Here is a 19,110-nt window from a genome sequence, read left to right on the forward strand (position 1 = left end):
TGGGACAAGGACCCAATGAGCAATAGCTGCTACCAATTCAACTTCCAGTCCACTCTCTCCTGGAGCGAGGCCCGCATTAGCTGTCAGCAGCAGAACTCTGATCTCCTGAGCATTACTGAACTTCATGAACAGACCTACATCAACGGTATGGCAGGAATGCCATGTTTTGGTCAATAGCATACTCCCCCATCTCTGAGTCTTGTGTTCAAGCCCCTCTTCGGAAATGTCAGGGTATAATCTGCACTGACACTCGAGCCCAGTTCTGAGGAAGAGATATAGTTTCAAATATGCCTCTCAGATGAGATGATAAACTAAAGCCCCCTCTGTCCTCCTGGGATTTACATAATTGCAAAGAAATGTTTGAATTAAATGCAGGAGTAGGCCATTCAGCCCTTTGACCTGCTCTGCCATTCAGTAAGATCTGATTGCGACCTCAACTCCATATTCCCCCCAGTCCTCACAATACCCTTTCATTTGTTTGTTAGTCAAGATGTAAAAAATCCATGGGAACATTTTGAGTAAGAACTGGGAAGCTTTCCGCAATGTTTGTGCGCAAGATCTATCTCTTGTTCATTAGCCAACACAAAAAATATGATCTTGTCAATGTCATGTTACTCTTTGTAGGATCTTGCTGTGTGCAGCTTCCCTGCCACGTTTCCTCCTTGCACTGCAAAAAAACACCTCATTGGCTCTAAAGTGCTTTAGAATGTCCTGAGATTAGACAAGGTGCTATATAAATTTATTTTTTATTACATCTTTCATGAAATCTCTCCAATCAATGGGCCTATTGAGACAATGCAGGGAGCGGATGATTCAATTTGTATGTCTGTCACAGATGAAAGAAATAACTCATTTTTATTCAGCAGCTTTCAGGTATAGTAATGCTTCATGTCCAATATTATTACCTGAATATTTGCTGCTGTTCTGTAGAGAAACATAGCAACCAATTTTTACTCAGTGATGTTCCATAAACTCTAACAAGGTGAATACTTTTAACTGGTTTAGGTTGAACGTTGGCAAGACATTGGGGCAATTAAATCTTTTGTATCCACCTGATCAGGCAGATGAGGTTGCTATTGAAGTCCAGTCTGAAAATATTTGGAAAAATATAGCTCCTTTTGGTACTCCACTGAAATATTGACCTAGATTACTTGCTAAACACTCAACTGTCTGAGTCAGAGACATGACTGCTAACTAGAGAACCAAATTAATCCATAAGAGCATGGTGGCTCAGTTGTTAGCACTCCTGCCTCACAGCGTCAGGGACCGGGTTTGATTCCAGCTTCAGGTGGAGTTTACACAAGGTCTCTGTGTCTGTGTGGGTTTCCTCTGGATGTTGCAGTTTCTTCCCACAGTCCAAAGATGTGCAAGTTAGGTGGATTTTCTATGGGAAATGTGGGATTACAGGGATAAGGTAGAGGGGTGCATCTGGGTAGGATGCTGTTCGGAGGGTCGATGTGGACGCAATGGTTTGAATGGCCTGTTTCCACACGGTAGGGATTCAATGAAAGCAATCCTAGGATTACATCCTCAGTTTTGACCTCCTTTATAGTATACAAAGATATGCAAATACAAACAAGAAGCAAGAGTACACCACTGAGTCTTTTGATCCTGCTTCTTCATTCAATAAGATCATGGTCGATCTGATATCAACCTAAATTCTACATTCCAATAATGTTTTATCCTCTTGGAAATCAAAGCGCTTTTAGTTGTGCATTCAGTTTGCTCTTCGCTATCGCACTACTGCCAGGACTGTCAAGTGCATTCCCTAAGGAATCAACTTTGTATGGCTTTACTCCTGGAAATATTACGGTTTGGCCCTGATTCCCTCCTTTTTGACAAGCTTTTGCAGAATTTAGATCCTCTGAAAGAATATCATCAGTAAACGATGGAGGTGGCTCCATCTTAGTTACTGTTATGAGTCTTGAGGCTTTTTTGAGTGGAATGAACTCAGCTGTTTATTAAGATGGGATGCATGCAATTCCCAAAGTCTTTCAGTGGGAGGATTGGCCTTTGGAGGTGCAGCAGAGATGGAATGGCTTCATTTTTTGGAACTGTTTGCTGCTAATGCAATCCATTTGAAAGTTTTTAATAATAAACTGTCAGGAGGAACATCGTGTGCAAATTTTGAAAAAATCTTCTTCTAGCCGGTGTACATTTTACAACTTTCTGAGTGGTCTACTCCGAAAGCCGGGTTGGCAGATCCATGGTTGAACAACCAGACTGAACTAGAGACAAAACTTTAAAAAACGTTTTTTTCTCTTACTGGATCATTAATTTGTGGAATTCTCTTCCACAGAGAGCAGTAGAGACTTGGGCTGTTGAATTTATTCAGCGCCAAGTTAGATAGATCTTTTTAATAAACAAAGCAGTCAAGAGTAAGACAGTAAAGTAAAGTTCAAACCATAATCGGATCAGCCAAGATTTATATCGAGTTGGAAAGCAAGTTTGAAGGGCCAAATAGCCTATTTCAACTTCTATCTTCTGTGTTCCGAGAGCATCAACCAGTCTTTTTGACTCTTGCAATGCTAGCAACTGCTTCTACTGAGCTATGTAAATTGAGGAAAGGCAACTGGTGGGATTTGGACACAGGGGCTCCTATTGTATAAATTGTGGTCTCTTTGATAGTTCATGTTTCAATGTTTGTGTACCTTTCCAGTGTTTTCTATTCCACAGCAGGCCTCTGCTAGTCATGTGACCCACCTCAGCTAGAACTCTTGAGGGGGGCTGACCTGGAGCTGAAGGCTAGCTCCTGCCACAACCCAAGTTGGAAGGTTCCCATATTCTGAGTCACTTCCTCTGGCAATTGGCTGAGGGGAATGTCTTCAGGAGATGATACTTGCCAGAGTTTAGGCTGAGCGCCTGCAGTCTGATCCCTTAAGTTAATGCCTGCTTCAGTTTTATATATTTGCATTTGGAAGAGTAAAGGGCACTATTAATGTGTTCTTGTACTGCAGAAGAGCATTACTGATTGAAATATACTAACTCTTGACTCATTAATTGCTATCTGTCTGACTTTACAGTGGCATTAGTGAAAATTTCCAAACATCTTTGTTTTAAAGTGGATCCCAATTTCTCACATGTGGTGTGGGGAGATACATTCGAAGATTGGTGGTGTTGTGGATAGAGAGGAGGGCTGTTGTCGACTGCAAAGGGATTTAGATATGATGCAGAGCTGGGCTGAGGAGTGGCAGATGGAGTTCAACCCTGTCAAGTGTGAGGTTGTCCATTTTGGAAGGACAAATAAGAATGCGGAATACAGGGTTAACGGTAGGGTTCTTAGTAAGGTGGAGGAGCAGAGGGATCTTGGGGTCTATGTTCATAGATCTTTGAAAGTTGCCACTCAGGTGGATAGAGCTTGTAAGAAGGCCTATGGTGGATGAGCGTTCATTAGCAGAGGGATTGAATTCAAGAGTCGTGAGGTGATGTTGCAGCTGTACAGGACCTTGGTAAGGCCACATTTGGAGTACTGTGTGCAGTTCTGGTCGCCTCACTTGGAGAGGGTGCAGAGGAGATTTACCAGGAAGTTGCCTGGAATGGAGAATAGGTCTTACGAGGATAGGTTGAGAGTGCTAGGCCTTTTCTCATTGGAACGGCGAAGGATGAGGGGTGACTTGATAGAGGTTTATAAGATGATCAGGGGAATAGATAGAGTAGACAGTCAGAGACCTTTTCCCCGGGTACAACAGAATGTTACAAGGGGACATAAATTTAAGGTGAAGGGTGGAAGGTATAGGGGGGATGTCAGGGGTAGGTTCTTTACCCAGAGAGTGGTGGGGCATGGAATGCGCTGCCTGAGGGAGTGGCAGAGTCAGAGTCATTGGTGACCTTTAAGTGGCAATTGGATAGGTACATGGGTAGGTGCTTAAGCTAGGACAAATGTTCGGCACAACATCGTGGGCCGAAGGGCCTGTTCTGTACTGTATTGTTCTATGTTCTATATTCATAACCGAGGTTTCACTCTAAGCCACTAACTACCAACTGACCTTGCTCTCTACCATCCTCCTCAGTCAATGGAGCTCGGGTACTTGTCAAAGGAGAGAAAAGGATTATCGAGAAACTTGAGTCACTGTGTTCCTGGGCTTGGCCTAGTTCCAAGCTTCTTCCAGTTGTGATTTAAAAAGTGGTAATTTGTTTCAAGGCAGCATTTGAAAACTCCTAGAACTTGACAAAGCTTCGAGACATGATAGTATAATGGTTATTATTGGACTATTAATTCCGTCCCAGCAGTTTGAAGATTTGGATGTGTAGGTAAAAAGCTGACTGTATAAGTTGCTTTTTAAAAAAGCTGTGAGATGCAGGTTTTTTATTACACAGAGTGCTTTGTGTGTACAATGAACTTCCAGAGGAAGTGGTGGATGCGGCTACAGTTACAAAGTTATAAATGTTTAAAAGATACTTAGATAAGTAGAGTCACAATATCATAGAAATGTATAGCACAAAAACAGACCCTTTGGTCTAACTCATCCATGCTGACCAGGTGTCCTAAATTAATCGAATCCCATTTGCCAGCACTTGGCCCATATCCCTCTAACCCTTCCTATTCATATACCAATCCAGATGCCTTTTAGATGTTACAATTATACAAGACTCCACCACTTCCTCTGACAGCTCATTCTATGCACGCACCACACTCTGCATGAAAAGAAGTTTTCCCTTGGGTTCCTTTTAAATCTTTCCCCTCTCACCTTAAACCTATGCCGTCAAATTTTGGACTTGCCCACCCCAGGGATGAGATCTTGTCTATTTACCTTTTCCATGCCCCTCATGATTTTATAAACCTCTATGAGGCCACCCCTCAGCCTCTGATACTCCAGGAAAAATAGCCACAGCCTATTCAGCCTCTCCCTACAGCTCAAACCCTCCAACCCTGGCAATATCCTTGTAAATCTTTTCTGAACCCTTTCAAGTTTCACAACATCCTACATATAGCAGAAAAACCAGAACTGCAGACAGTACTTGAATAGGAAAGGATTGGAGCGATACAGGCCAAACATAGACAGGTGGGACTCGTCTATTTTGGGATTATGGTTGGATCAAAGGGTCTGTTTCCGTGTTGTATGACTCTATGAATACAAAGCTGTCAGATTGTCAACCTCCAAACAAACTGGTTTTCTCAAGCCCTTTAGGGGAGGAACCCTTCTGTCTTGTCTTGGTTTGGACAACATGTCCTCCAGACCCACATCTCTGTTGTTGACTTTTACATCCTATCTGAGGTGGCCTAGCTGCCACTCATTGTCTCTGGTCAATCCACTGCAGATACAGTGTGAATGCTGTCAGTACCCAGACTGTAGTGGTTTAAGAGGAAAGCTCACCCACCACCTTTTTGAGATCAGCTCGGGATCAATGATAAATGCCAGCAATGCCCTCTTCCTGAAAATGAATTTTTAAAAGTTGTGTACTGAGTGAGGCAGTGCTAGGAGAACCATCTCCATCTGAGTGATGGTGCCCACAAACGTTTGAGGTTAGTCTAAGTAGAGTGTCAAAATTCAGCAATTTTATTCTGAAGTTTTGCATTGTGATGTGAGTTGTCTTCTTCTCTAGGTCTCCTGACTGGTTATAGTGCTACTCTGTGGATTGGCCTGAATGATTTGGATATTGATGGTGGCTGGCAATGGTCTGATGGATCACCACTGAAATACCTTAACTGGGAAAGGGGTAATTATTACGATCAATATTAAGTAACTCTTGGTTGACTCTTCTTCACGTACACACCCTCAGCTTAAATTGTTTCGCTGCCAACATGCATTGTCTGTTCTTGTGCTCCACAGTCAATCACTGTTTTGTATTTCAGTTTTACAGTTGCTTTCCCAAAATGTAGTATTTCATTTGTTTCTTTTTGCTACTGTCATCTACCTGTCCAATCCACTAATTTGCCTGTGTCCTACCGTAAAAGATCTTACTCCATTTACTATATGCTATAATTATCGGCCAACTTCACTATCATTCTTTTCCACTGTATCCAAATCCTTTATATAAATGAGTGAACAAAAAGGACAAAGTAAAAATTCCTGTGGAACTCCATTACCGACTTCTGATGAATCTAGGAAGCATGCTTTCTATATTGGTGCGACTGCATTCCATATGTATTCATTCTTGTAGCAAGTCTCTTCATGTCACTTTATCAAATTCCTTTCGAAAATTTGAATTCTGGAATTAAGGGTACAGTGATGACCATGAATCCATTGTTGATTGTGGGGAAAAATCCATCTGGTTCTCTCATGCTGTTTAGGGGAGGAAACTGCCATCCTTACATGGTCTCGCCTACATGTGACTCCAGCCCCACAACATTGGGGTTAATGCTCAACTGCCCTCTGAGTAATTTGGGATGGGCGATAAATGGTCAGCAATGCCTACATTGTGTGAATAAATACATTTTCAAAAATCATGATGTACTAAAATTATTCAATCATGAATTGTCAATCCTTTGTCAATCCATGGTAATTATTCTAATTAAGCCCATACCTTTCACCAAGTATATCCTGCATTATAAATTGTGGAATCTTATCCATAATTTAAGTCAGACAAACTCACCTCCAAATTGCAGGCTTATTCCTTTATCACAACTCTCCTTAAACAGTAGCCAATTTCCCCGCTCCAGTCCCATGCCTAGAGATTTTTGGAAAACTCCAGTTGATGTCTATGCTTTAGTTTCAGCCTTCTGGAAACATCCACTTGGGTTGGTAAATTCTACTTTTTATTCAATAAGATGTTTGTCCTGAATATCTAATTTCAGGAGAGGCTGTTCTACATTCTTCTCCGATACTCCAACAACTTCAATTCCACCGACCCTTTTCCAAACTTTTACTGAAGAAATTTGTCAGCTCCCTCAATCAAGAGACCCTCATTTACCCTTGAGAGTGTCACACTTTCTGTTTATTACTCTTTTCATTAAAGTGCACTTTATAAAGACCCAAGGATGATGTGTCCACCAGTACACAACTCAAGTGACCACTCTGTAGATGAGCCCAGGCAACAAAAAGAACATCTCAGGCTGTCAGAAGAGGATTGAGGACTGTGCTTGGTTTTTGCTGCTGTCACAATATCAGTTTTCAGACATTCCTTGTTGCTTGTGCACAGAAATGGCGATCAGCCTTGTACCAAACAGATCAAAGGTGTGTCTAAACAACTCTTCCCAAATTAATTCTCTCTGTCTCTCTCAGCTTTCTTGATTCTTCAATCTGTCATTCTCTCTCCCTGGCTTTCTGCCTATTGCCCTCTCCTCCCCCAAGCCTCAGGAGCACTCTTCATTTCTCATAATTAATCTGATCCTAGTTACTCCTAGGGTGTGATAACTGATGACATTTATCCTTGTGTTACTTGACCAACTTGATCAACTGCTTAAGTTGCAACAGGAATCATTGGATAGCAGTGATTCTATTTGCCCTCCATCTGGCTGCTGCTAAGGATGTTTATACTCCCAGTGCTGTCAAGTGGGAGGTTTGCTTTTTACTCAGACTGCTGAATATGTATCACTTTGTTTGGTGGGGGTGTGGTTTAGAGAACGTAATATTCAGTGTAGTCATTTTAGAGACTGCCACAAATCTATAACACATCTGCTCTATGCCTAGGTTCAGCACAAATTTCTGGTGTTTTCTTTTCCACTCTGTCATAGACCAACCTGCAAACTCATTTGAGGAAAACTGTGGAGTTATCAGGACAGAATCTTCCGGAAGATGGCAGAATAAAGACTGTGGCATTGCTCGGCCGTATGTCTGCAAGAAAAAGCCAAAGACCAAGGATTCCACAACCAAAGGTAGGGATGTCACGAGATGTGCAAGCTCCACACACTAGCATGCATTCCAGTGGTGGAAGTTCAACAGATCTGAATATGCAAATTCACTGGGAGCTAACATACAAAGAATCCAAAAGTCTTCTAAAAGCATGTAAATAGCAATTGAGTGGAAGAGAAAATGAGGGCTCGATTAGAGACTAAGGGTCCTGTGAAAGAGGGACAAACAAAACCCAAGAATCCTGGGAGAAAGCTGTCTGCTGTTAAATGGTTTCTATGAGGCTGAACAAGGAAAGAAAAAAGTCTTAACAGAATTAAGAGTGTTAACTCATTGAGAAGTTGCTATGGGTCAGCTGAAGAGCAATGCCGAGTGCAAGAATCAAGAGTGGTGAGTTGATTAACGAGGACAGATCTTGTTTTTGGCTAGTGTAACAGTTAAAGAATCTCCTGACTTGATTGTATATTATGATTGTAGGTTAAAGAGTTGTATGTCTGTGCTGCATTGCTGGAGATCTGTGGTACATTGTGAGAACTGTGTTTGATTTGAATGAAAGCAGATGGTATTTTGGCAACACCACAAATATAGCAAATATGATGTCCTGAAGCGACCCAACTTCCTGAAGGAGAATTGAACTTGGAGAAAGTTTCCTGTACCCTTGGCATGGTGCTGTATGAAAGGAATGATGTTAGCTGCCCTAGTTGATTAGATGCTTTCCTCAGTGTGATACTGAATCATCAAATTGGAGCATCCCAGAATTGTACGGAATCCTACCTTGCTCTTACAATAACAACATAGATAGTGAATTGGCTGTGTGACAGGAAACAGAGTATTGTGGTTAATGGAGACTTTTCAGACTGGAGGATGGTCTGAAGATTTCCCCAGGAGGCCAGGTTGGGACCCTTACTTTTCCTAATATATATTAATAATCTCGACTTTGCTGTGAAATCTGCACTTTTTAAAATTTTTAGATGACACTAAACTTGGTGTGAATACTGAGGAAAGTAATGTAGAGTGTCAGAAGGACAATGGAATAGTTAATGGAGTGGGCCAACAAGTAGCAAATGGCATTCAACGTGGAGGAATGATAGTTAATTCATTTTAGCAAGATGTGGAGAAATAATATAAAATGAGGGGTACAACTGTAAAAGGGGTATAGCAGCAGAGTTGTATATGTATGTAAGTCATTGAAGGTGATCGGAGAGGTGCGGAGAGCAGTTAATAAAACATGCAGTGTTCTGGGCTTTGTTAATCAGGGTATAGATGACAAGAGAATGGAGGTTGTGATGAACTTGTATAAGGCACTATTGTAGCTTCAGCTGCAGCATTGTATCCAGTTCTGAGCACTACACTTTAAGGAAGATGTGATGGCATTGAAGAGAGTGCAGACAAGATTCGTGAGAATAGTTCCAGAATGAGGAACTTCAGTAAGGAAGATAGGTCGGAGAAGTTGGGCCTGATTTTTTCTAGTTGAATGAAGACTGAGAGGAAATTTTGTTGAGGTAGAGAGGGAGAAACTATCCACACTTCTGAAAATATTGGGAAGGAGAGGACACAGATTTAAAGTAAAAGAGCAAAGGTGGTATGAGAAGAAACTTCTGTGCAGCAACTAGCTGGTGCCTAGAGTGGTGGAAGTAAGTTTACTCAAGACATTTAAAAGATAATTATTAGAAAAGCAACAATGTGCAAGCTTATGGAAAGTAGGAAAATGAAACTAAGTGAATTGCTTATCACAGGGTTGCTGCAGGCATGATGGACTGAAAGGCCTCCTCCTACACTGTAGCAATTCTATGATTTTGAATGTAGTATTTTACAAGGGATTTGGAGCTCACACTAGTTGTTTGCAATGTATCTTTTATTACCGCATAGGATAGATTGACACATTAGTGTTTATGAGCTTTATTTCCCTCTCTTTCCCTTATTCTCTTCTTTCTTTATCTTGTTAATTTATTAGCAAGTTAGGTTTTAGATTCTAGTTTCCCTTAATATCTACTCACTCAAAGTGTCTTGTTCATTGTACTGCCTGACAGAAATCTCTCTCCTGTCTGAACTTACTCTTGGAAAAAGTGACTTCTCAGATGGAATCGTTCTCTTCTACTTTAGATCTTGTGCTGTGTGGAATCTCATTGACTTTCTCATTCCTTTTTTCCCGATTCTCCATCTTGTGAAAACATTCTGTTTTTTTGACGTAAATGATTATCTATAACAACACTCGCTCATGTGCAGACGTGGCTTGTGAAGTCACCTAGACAGAGGACGAAGCTGTATGTGCCTTTGGTATCACCAGGCTGGCTGCATTGGGACAGGGAAGCAATGATGGAAGTCACCAAAACAGTGCTTCTCCTCTCCGCGAGTGTCTTTGGCTGGTGCTCCTTTCAGCATCTCATCGCCTGGACCTCACCAGCTGATTTACCACATGAGGAAGGGCCTTCCTAGGGGCTGTGTCCTGGGCTGGGCTGTCCGTGCATGTGTTCCCCGCTCTCTCCACCACACCCCAACCCATCCCCCCCCAACTCCCAGTCCCCATTCAATTCCTCTTATCTCCCTCCCCATCACCGCCAGTGGCCCCACCCCCCAGCGCCAGCAACTATTGACCATCCCTTGTTGCCCTTGAGAAAAGGTGTTGAGTTGGCTGCTTGAACCGCTGCAGTCCATGTGCTCTAGGTAGACTCACGTGCCCTTATAGAGAGAATTCCAGCACTTTGACCCAGTGACAGTGAAGGAATGGGGATGTACAGAAGAACCTCGATTATCTGAATACCAATTATCCAAAAATCGGATTATCCGAAGGAGATCTCGATGGAAACATTACATCAAAGACGTGTTTCCAACAGAGATCACGTCTTCTGTTTACAGTGATTAAACAGACAGTGTCTCTAACTGACTGACCTCCCGCCCTCTCTCTCCCACAGTTTCCCTGGAGTTCTACACAGGGGTGTATTCTGAACCCCACCCTAACATAACCTCTCCAACACTGTCCTGTACAAGGCAAAGGTGGAACCTGTCCAGAAGTTGCAATAAAAAGTTGTGTGTGTGGCTGTGTGTGTGCGTGTGCTATTTGGAGATTTACCCCACAAAGGCAGCAGCAGCAGCAGAAGACTTGTTGCTGGTGTGCAGTCTGGCTGCCCCGGAGAGGGGGCGGGTGTGTATGGGGTTGGGAGCAGGGGGAGGTGTTGGACGGGGTGGGGAGACAGGGCCTCGCATGCTGTGTGCTGCTGCAGTCTCCTGAACAAGAAGACTTTAACTCTAAGCCCCAGAGGAAAGGCATTTAATCGATTAACCGAATAATCGATTATCAAATAGTGCCCATCCATCATGTTTGGATAATCAAGGTTCCCCTGTATTTCCAAGTCAGGATGGTGAGTGACTTGGAGAGAAACTTGAAAATGGTGATGTTCCCATGTCCAGCTGCTGTTGTCCTTCAAGATGGAAGTGGTCATATGTTTCGAAGGTGCTATTAATGATCTTTGGTGAGCTCCTGCAGTGCATTTTGTGGATAGTACACACTGCTGCTACTGAGTATCGGTGCTGGAGGGAGTGGATATTTGTGAATATAGTTCCAGTCAAGTGGGCTGCAATATCCTGGATGGAGTTGAGCTTCCTTAGTGTTGTTGAAGCTGAATCCATCCAGGCAAGGGGGGAGTATTCTATCAAACTCCTGACTTGTGCCTTGCAGATAGTGAATAGGTTTTGGGGAGTCAGGAGGTGAGTAATTTGCTGCAGTATTCCTAGTTTCTGACCTGCTTTTGTAGCCGATGTATTTAAATGGTGAGTCCTGTTCAGTTTCTAGTCTATGGTAATCCAGGAGACGTTGATAGTGGGGGATTCATTGATGATAATGCTATTGGATGTCAAGAAGTGTGGTTAGATTCTCTCTTATTGGAGATCATAATTGTGCAGGATTTGTGTGGCATGAATATTACTTGGCACTCTTCAGTCCAAACCTGGATATTGTCGAGATCTTGTTGTGTCTGAACATGGACTGCTTCAATATCTGAGATGTCTTGAATGGTGCTGAATATTGTGCAATCATCGGTGAATAACCCCAGTCGTGACTTTATGATGGAGGGAAGATCATTGATGGAGCAGCATCAATGCTGCTTCTGAGGAACTCCTGCAGAGATGTCCTGGAGCTGGGATGCCTGACCTTCTACAATCACAATCATCTTCCTATGTGCTAGATACAGGCAGACAACCCTTTATCCGAAATCCCGAAATCTGAAAAGCTCCAAAGTCCAAAGGTATTGTGAAGTTTTTTTCTCATTAACAAGGTTGTTTGGCATTAACCCAAGTCAACACCCACTCGATGTGTGTCCCTCAGATGAGACATCGGGGGTGTGTGGCCCAGCACTGGCAGGTCTCAATTCTGTGGGCGGCATGGTGGCACAGTGGGCGGCACGGTGGCACAGTGGTTAGCACTGCTGCCTTGCAGCGCCAGAGACCCGGGTTCAATTCCCGCCTCTGGCGACTGACTGTGTGGAGTTTGCACGTTCTCCCCGTGTCTGCGTGGGTTTCCTCCGGGTGCTCCAGTTTCCTCCCACAATCCAAAGATGTGCAGCTCAGGTGAATTGGCCTTGCTAAATTGCCCGTAGTGTTAGGTAAGGGGTAAATGTAGGGGTATGGGTGGGTTGCGCTTCGGCGGGTCGGTGTGGACTTGTTGGGCCGAAGGGCCTGTTTCCACACTGTAATGTAATCTAATCTAATCTGTCTCCAAGGCCCGTTTTATTCAGTCAGTCTGCTCGGTAAGATTTTTAAAAATTTCGCCATCAAACTGTCACTTTTTCTGAAATTCAAAAAATTCTGAATTCCAAAAACCAGCTGGTCCAAAGCATTGCGGATAAAGGATTGTGCACCTGTATTTATATAATCCATTCGAAATAGACATTTTATAAAAAGGTTATATCATCTGTAGATAAAGTTACGAATGATTGAAAGATAAAGTGCACAATGCTGCAAAGGTTAATAGTAGCTTAGAAAATTCAGAGAGGTTTAGAGGCCAGCAATGTATGTTTACAAAAAAGTGCAAGAGAATGAGAGTAGACTTGTGAGCGAAATAAGAAAAGGCAATAAAAACTAATGCAAGTAGCTAAAGTAAACGTTGGTCTTTTGCAGGGTGGCTTAATAAGGGGACAGTAGATAATGGCATAGAATTTTGAATGAGTATTTTGTATCTAAATTAACAGTAGAAGATACAAAGAGTATCCCAGTAATATTGGAATATCAAGAAGCAAATAAAGGAAGGAGCTTGAAATGATCAAAATCAGTAGTAATATTACTAGTGAGACTTAAGACTTGACAAGTGTTTGCAGCTGATCCCTGGATCCTCGAGGAAGCGAGGAGGTATTAGATCCATTGATGGTAATTTTCCAAAATTCCCATCATTCTGAAGTGGTCCGTGCGCATAAACTACAAATAATAGAATCTCTACAATGTGGAAGCAGGCCATTCAGCCCATCAAGTCCACACCAATCCTTCAAAGAGCATGACCCATCCTGACCTAAACCCTTACCCTATCCTTGTAACTCTGCATTTCCTATATCCAATCCCTCTAACCTGCACATCCCTGGACTATAGGAGGAAACCGGAGCACCTGGAGGAAACTCTCACAGATGCAGGGAGAATGTACAATTTCCACAGAGACAGTCACGTTTACCACTATAAAGCACCATGCTGCCCTCATGTAACACTGTTCTAGAAAGCAGGGATATAGAAAGCAGGAAACTAAACTAGGTTGGCTATTTATCTGTGGTAAAACTCAAGAATCCATAATGAAGACAGTAGCAGCAGAACATTTTAGGCAGAATCAGTTGGTTTTCTGAAAGGGAAATCATTTTAGAAAAATTCATTTGAGCTATTTGAAGGTGTAATAAGCAGAGTGGACACAGGGAAGACATTTGATTTTTTAATCATTCATGCAATTTGGGCATCATTGGCTAGCCAGCATTTATTGCCCATCCCTAGCTGTCTTTGAGAAGGTGGTGCTGAGCTGCCTCCTTGACCTACTGCAATCCGTTTGGTATTGGTACATCTACAATGCTATTAGGAAAGGAGTTCTAGGGTTTTGAACCCCCGTGACATTGAAGGAACAGAAATGTACTTCCAGGTCAAAAATCAAACGATACCAGGCAACAGGTTTATTTGAAATTGCAAGCTTTCGGAGCTCTGCTTCTTCCACAGGCATGGTGTGATAGAGCTGAATGAGATACAGTATTAATAAGCAAAAAGTTAACAACTTTAAAACTAGATGCCCTTATTGAATCCTTTAATCAATTAGGAGGTAGACTGCTGATTAAAATCCAGATACCTACTAGAGAAGGTGCAAAACTTGACCTACTGTTGGGAAATAAGGCAAAGCAAGTGGCTGAGGTGTCAGTGGGAGAGCAATTGGGGCCAGTGACCATAATTCTATTAGTTTTAAAACAGTGATGGAAAAGGATAGACTGGATCTAAAAGTTAAAGTTCTAAATTGGAGGAAGGCCAATTTTGACAGTATTAAGCAAGGACTGTTGAAAGTTGATTGGGAGCAGATGTTCACACGTAAAGGGACAAAGAAAATTGGAAGCCTTCACATATGAGATTATGAGAGTCAAAAGACAGTATGTTTCTGTTAGGGTGAAAGCCAAGGCTGATAGATGACTAGAGAAATTGAGGTTATGGTCAAGAAAAAGAAAGAAACATATGTCAGATATAGATAGCAGAGAATCCTTAGAAGAATACAAAGGCAATAGGAGTATACTTAAGAGGGAAGTCAGGAGGGCATAAAATGGGACATGAGATAAGGGATTTTATATATTCATTCAGCACAAAATGGTAATGAGGGGGATCAAAGCTCAACAAGGCAGCCTATGTGCAGAACAGCAGGAAATGGGGGAGGATACTAAACAAGTATTTTGCATCACTGTTTACTGTGGAGAAGAACATGGAAGATACAGAATGTGGAAAAATAGATGGTGACAGTTTCAAAAATGTTGATATTACAGAGGAAGAGGTGCTATGTGTCTTAAAACGCATAAAGGTGGATAAATTCCCAAGACCTGATCAGGTGTACCTTAAAACTCTGTGGGAAGCTAGGGAAGTGATTGCTGGGCCCCTTGCTGAGATATTTGCATTATTGGTAGTCACAGGTGAAGTGCTAGAAGACTGGAGGTTCGCTAACATGGTACCAATATTTAAAAAAGGTGGTAAAGAAAAGCCAGATGACCAGTGAGCCTGACATCGGCACGTTATTGGAGGGAATCCAGAGGGACCAGGTTTGCATGTATTTGGAAAGACAAGGACTGATATAGGATAGTCAACATGGCTTTGTGTGTGAGAAATCATGTCTTACTAACTTGACTGAGGTTTTGAAGAAGTAACAAAGAGGATTGATGAGGACAGATGTGATCTATATCAATTTAAGTAAGGTGTTCAACAAGGTTCTCATGGTAAACCGATTAGCAAAGTTAGATCACATGGAATACAGGGAAAACTAGTCATTTGGAGACAGAACTGGCTGGAAAGTAGAAGACAGACGGTGATGGTGGAGGGTAGCTTTTCAGACTGGAGGTCTGTGACCAGTGGTGTGCCACAAAGATTGGTATTGGGTCCACTGCTTTTCATCATTTATATAAATGATCTGGATATGAATATAGGAGGTATAGTTAGTAGTTTGCGAATGACACCAAAATTGGAGGTGTTGTAGACAGCGAAGAAGGTTACCTAAGCGCACAACGGGATCTTGATCAGATGGATCAATTGACTGAGAGGTGGCAGATGGAGATTAATTTAGATAAATGTGAGGTGCTGCATTTTAGAAAAGCAAATCAGAGCAGAACTTATATGCTCAATGGTAAGGTCCTGGGGAGTGTTGCTGAACAAAGAGACTTTGGAGTGCAGGTTCATAGCTCCTTGAAAGTGAATTCACAGGTAGCTAGGATAGTGAAAAGGGCATTTGGTATGCTTTCCTTTATTGGCCAGAGTACTGAGTACAGGAATTGGGAGATCATGTTGCGGCAGTACAGGACATTGGGGGGCAGGGGGTGGAGTATATGGGATCCAAGTATGTTTATTGAGTTCCGGTTGGAAATCCATGCTTCTACGGATTCTCGTGTGTGTCCCTATTTGGCTTGTCCCAGGATGGATGCGTTGTCCCGGTAGAAGTGATGTCTTTCCTCACCCGTATGTAAGGATACTAGCGAGAGTGGGTCATGTCTTTTTGTGACTAGTTGATGTTCATGTATCCTGGTGGCTATTTTTCGACATGCTTGTCCAATGTAGTATTTGTTACAGTTCTTGCAAGGTATTTTGTAAATACCATTGGTTTTGTTTGTTGTCTGTATAGAGTCTTTCAAATTCATTAACTGCTGTTGGTGGGTTTGTGGGCTACCATGATGCCAAGGGGTCTGAGTAGTCTGGCAGTCACTTCTGAAATGCCTTTCACATAGGGGAGAGTGGCTACGGTTTCTGGACGTGTTTTGTCTGGGTTGTTTGGGTTTGTTGCTGAGAAATCAGTGAACTGTGTTCATTGGGTATCTGTTCTTTTTGAATATGCTGTACAGGCAATTTTCCTCTGCTCTGCGTAGTTCCTCTATGCTGCAGTATGTGGTGGCTCATTGAAATAACGTTCTAATACAGCTTCGTTTGTGGATGTTGGAATGATTGCTTCTGTCGTTCAATATTTTGTCCGTATGTGTTTTCCTGTAGATGCTAGTTTGAAGTTCCCTATTGGCTGTTTGCTTTACTGTGACATCTTGGAATGGCAGCTTGCTGTTGTTTTCCTCCTCTTTAGTGAATTTTTTTACCAGAAAGGGTATTATTGATGGTCTTGAAGGTTTCCTCTAATTTGTTTAGTGATGACAAAGGTGTCATCCACTTAGCGAACCCAAAATTTGGGTTGGATTGTTGGCAGAGCTGTTTGTTTGAGTCTCTGCTTTACTGCCTCTGCTAAGAACCCTGATATCGGAGATTTAAGGGTGTTCCGTTGGTTTGTCTGTAGGTTTTGTTGTTGAAGGTGAAGTGGGTGGTAAGGCATAGGTCCACTTGACAATACTGTCCTTGCTGATGAAGTTGATGGTGTTTGGCATATGTGTCTTTGGTTCTTCTAATAGTATAGTCAGTGTTTCCTTGGCCAGGTTGATGTTGATGGATGTGAACAGGGTTGTTACATCAAAGGAGACCATTATTTCATCCTCTTCTATCTTGGTGTCATTGATGGTCTTGGGTGGAGTGGAGTGGTGAGTCATCTACTAAGTGTTTTAGTCTTTTGTGCAGCTCCTTGGCTAATCTGTAAGTTGGTGTTCCAGGTAGCGAGACTATTAGTCTGAGGGGGGGGCTCCTGGTTTGTGAATTTTAGGTAATCCGTAGAAGTGTGGTGTGTTGGATTCGTCTGGTTTCATTTTTTGGAAGTTGGTCTTATTTATTTCTCCAGATTTCTGGGGAAACCAATGCCATCCAACAGAGCGCCACCCACGAACTGTACTTCCTGTATGAATGCCTAAGGAAACAACAGTTAAAATCCCCTCTCAAACCACCCTATTAGTCTTATAGATAACTGAAATCTTCTTAGAAATTTGTTTATCAATTTCCTGCTAACTATTAGGGGTCTATAATACAATCCCAATAAGGTGATTATCCCTTTCTTATTTCTCAGTTCCACCCAAACAACTTCCCTGGATGTATTTTCAGGAATATCCTCCCTCAGTACAGTTGTAATGCTATCCCTTATCAAAATGCCACTCCCCCTCCTCTTGCCTCCCTTTATGTCCTTCCTGAAGCATTTGCATCCTGGAACATTAAGCTGCCAGTCCTACCCATCCCTGAACCATGTTTCTGTAATTGCTATGATATCCCAGTGCCATGTTCCTAACTGTGCCCTGAGTTCATCTGTCCTTCCTGTTAGGCCTCTTGCATTGAAATAAATGCAGCTTAATTTATCAGTCCTATCTTGTTCTCTACTTTGTCCCTGCCTGCCCTGATTGTTTGATATGCTTCTTTTATCAACTGAACCAGTTTTAGATTGATCTCTTTCCTCACTATCTCCCTGGGTTCCACCCCCCACCTTAATAGTTTAAATCATTTCGAGCAGCTCTAGCAAATCTCCCTGCCAGTATATTAGTCCCCTTCCAATTCAGGCACAATCCATCCTTCTTGTACAGGTCACTTCTCCCTCAGAAAAGATTCCAATGATCCAAAAATGTGAATCCTTCTCCCATACACCAGCTCCTCAGCCATGCATTCATCTGCTCTATCCTCGTCTTCCTACCCTCACTAGCTCGCAGCACTGGGAGTAATCCAGATAGTACTACTCTCGAGGATCTCCTTTTTAAATTCCTTCCTAACTCTCTATATTCTCCCTTCAGAATCTCATCCTTTTCCCTTCCCATGTTGTTGGTTCCAATGTGTACAATGACTTCTTGCTGGTCCCTCTCCCCCTTGAGAACATTCTGCACCCTCTTGGAGACATCCTTCATCCTGGCACCAGGGACGCAACAGACCATCCTGATTTTTCGCTGCTGGCCACAAATAAATCTGTCTGTGCCTCGGACTAGAGAGTCCCCTAACACAATTGGTCTCTTGGAACCTGACGTACCCTTCATTGTATTAGAGCCAGACTTGATGCCAGAAACTTGACTGTTCGTGCTACATTCCTCTGAGAGTCCCCTACATTTTTCAAAACAGCACACATTTGAAATGGGGATAACTACAGAAGACTCCTGCACTACTTGCCTACCTCTCTTATCTTTCCTGGAGTTAACCCATCTATGTGACTGTATCTGCAACTTTTCTCCCTTCCTATAAGTGCCATCCAACACACCATGTACGTTGATGAAAGCTTTAATTATCTAGGGACAAAGACTTGAAAGGAATCTGGATTTTGCATTTTAATCAGCAGTCTATCTCCTAACTGATTAAAGGATTCAGTAAGAGCAGTTAGTTTTAAAGTTGTTAACTTTTTGCTTATAAATACTGTTTCTCATACCTCTCTATCATACCATGCCTGTGAGGAAGGAGTGGAGTTCTGAAAGCTTGCATTTTCAATTAAATCTGTTGGACTATAACCTGGTGCCATTTGATTTTTGACCTTGTCCACCCCAGTCCAACTCTGGCATATCCACATTATGTATTTCTAAGTCAACATAGCGAGCGACATAGCAGGAAAATTGCAGGTGGTGGAGTTCCCATATATCTGCTGCCCTTGTTCTTTGAGATAGTAGTATTTGTGGGTTTGGAAGGTGCTGTCTAAAGGACCTTGATGAACAGTTGTGGATTTAGTGCCAGTCAAGCTTTGTGCTGGATGATGTCAAGCTTCTTTAGTGTTGGAGTGCACTCATCCAGGTAAGGGGCGGGGGGGGGGGGGGGGGGGGGGGTGCGCATGCCATTAAAATTGTTGTTGGTGGACAGG

At 42.4% G+C, this 19,110-nt stretch overlaps 1 protein-coding gene across 1 annotated transcript in view; it reads left to right on the forward strand.

Annotated features, from left to right (window-relative positions):
• Nucleotides 1–19,110, forward strand: part of LOC122539641 (C-type mannose receptor 2-like) — a 267,205-nt gene that overhangs the window by 79,006 nt on the left and 169,089 nt on the right. Inside the window, exons 3-5 of the mRNA XM_043674640.1 lie at nucleotides 3–145; nucleotides 5,545–5,658; nucleotides 7,616–7,756. Coding sequence (XP_043530575.1) covers nucleotides 3–145; nucleotides 5,545–5,658; nucleotides 7,616–7,756 — 398 coding nt within the window. The remainder of the gene's footprint in view (nucleotides 1–2; nucleotides 146–5,544; nucleotides 5,659–7,615; nucleotides 7,757–19,110) is intronic.

This window comes from Chiloscyllium plagiosum, chromosome 33 (assembly GCF_004010195.1).
Source record: "Chiloscyllium plagiosum isolate BGI_BamShark_2017 chromosome 33, ASM401019v2, whole genome shotgun sequence".
NCBI lineage: Eukaryota > Metazoa > Chordata > Chondrichthyes > Orectolobiformes > Hemiscylliidae > Chiloscyllium > Chiloscyllium plagiosum.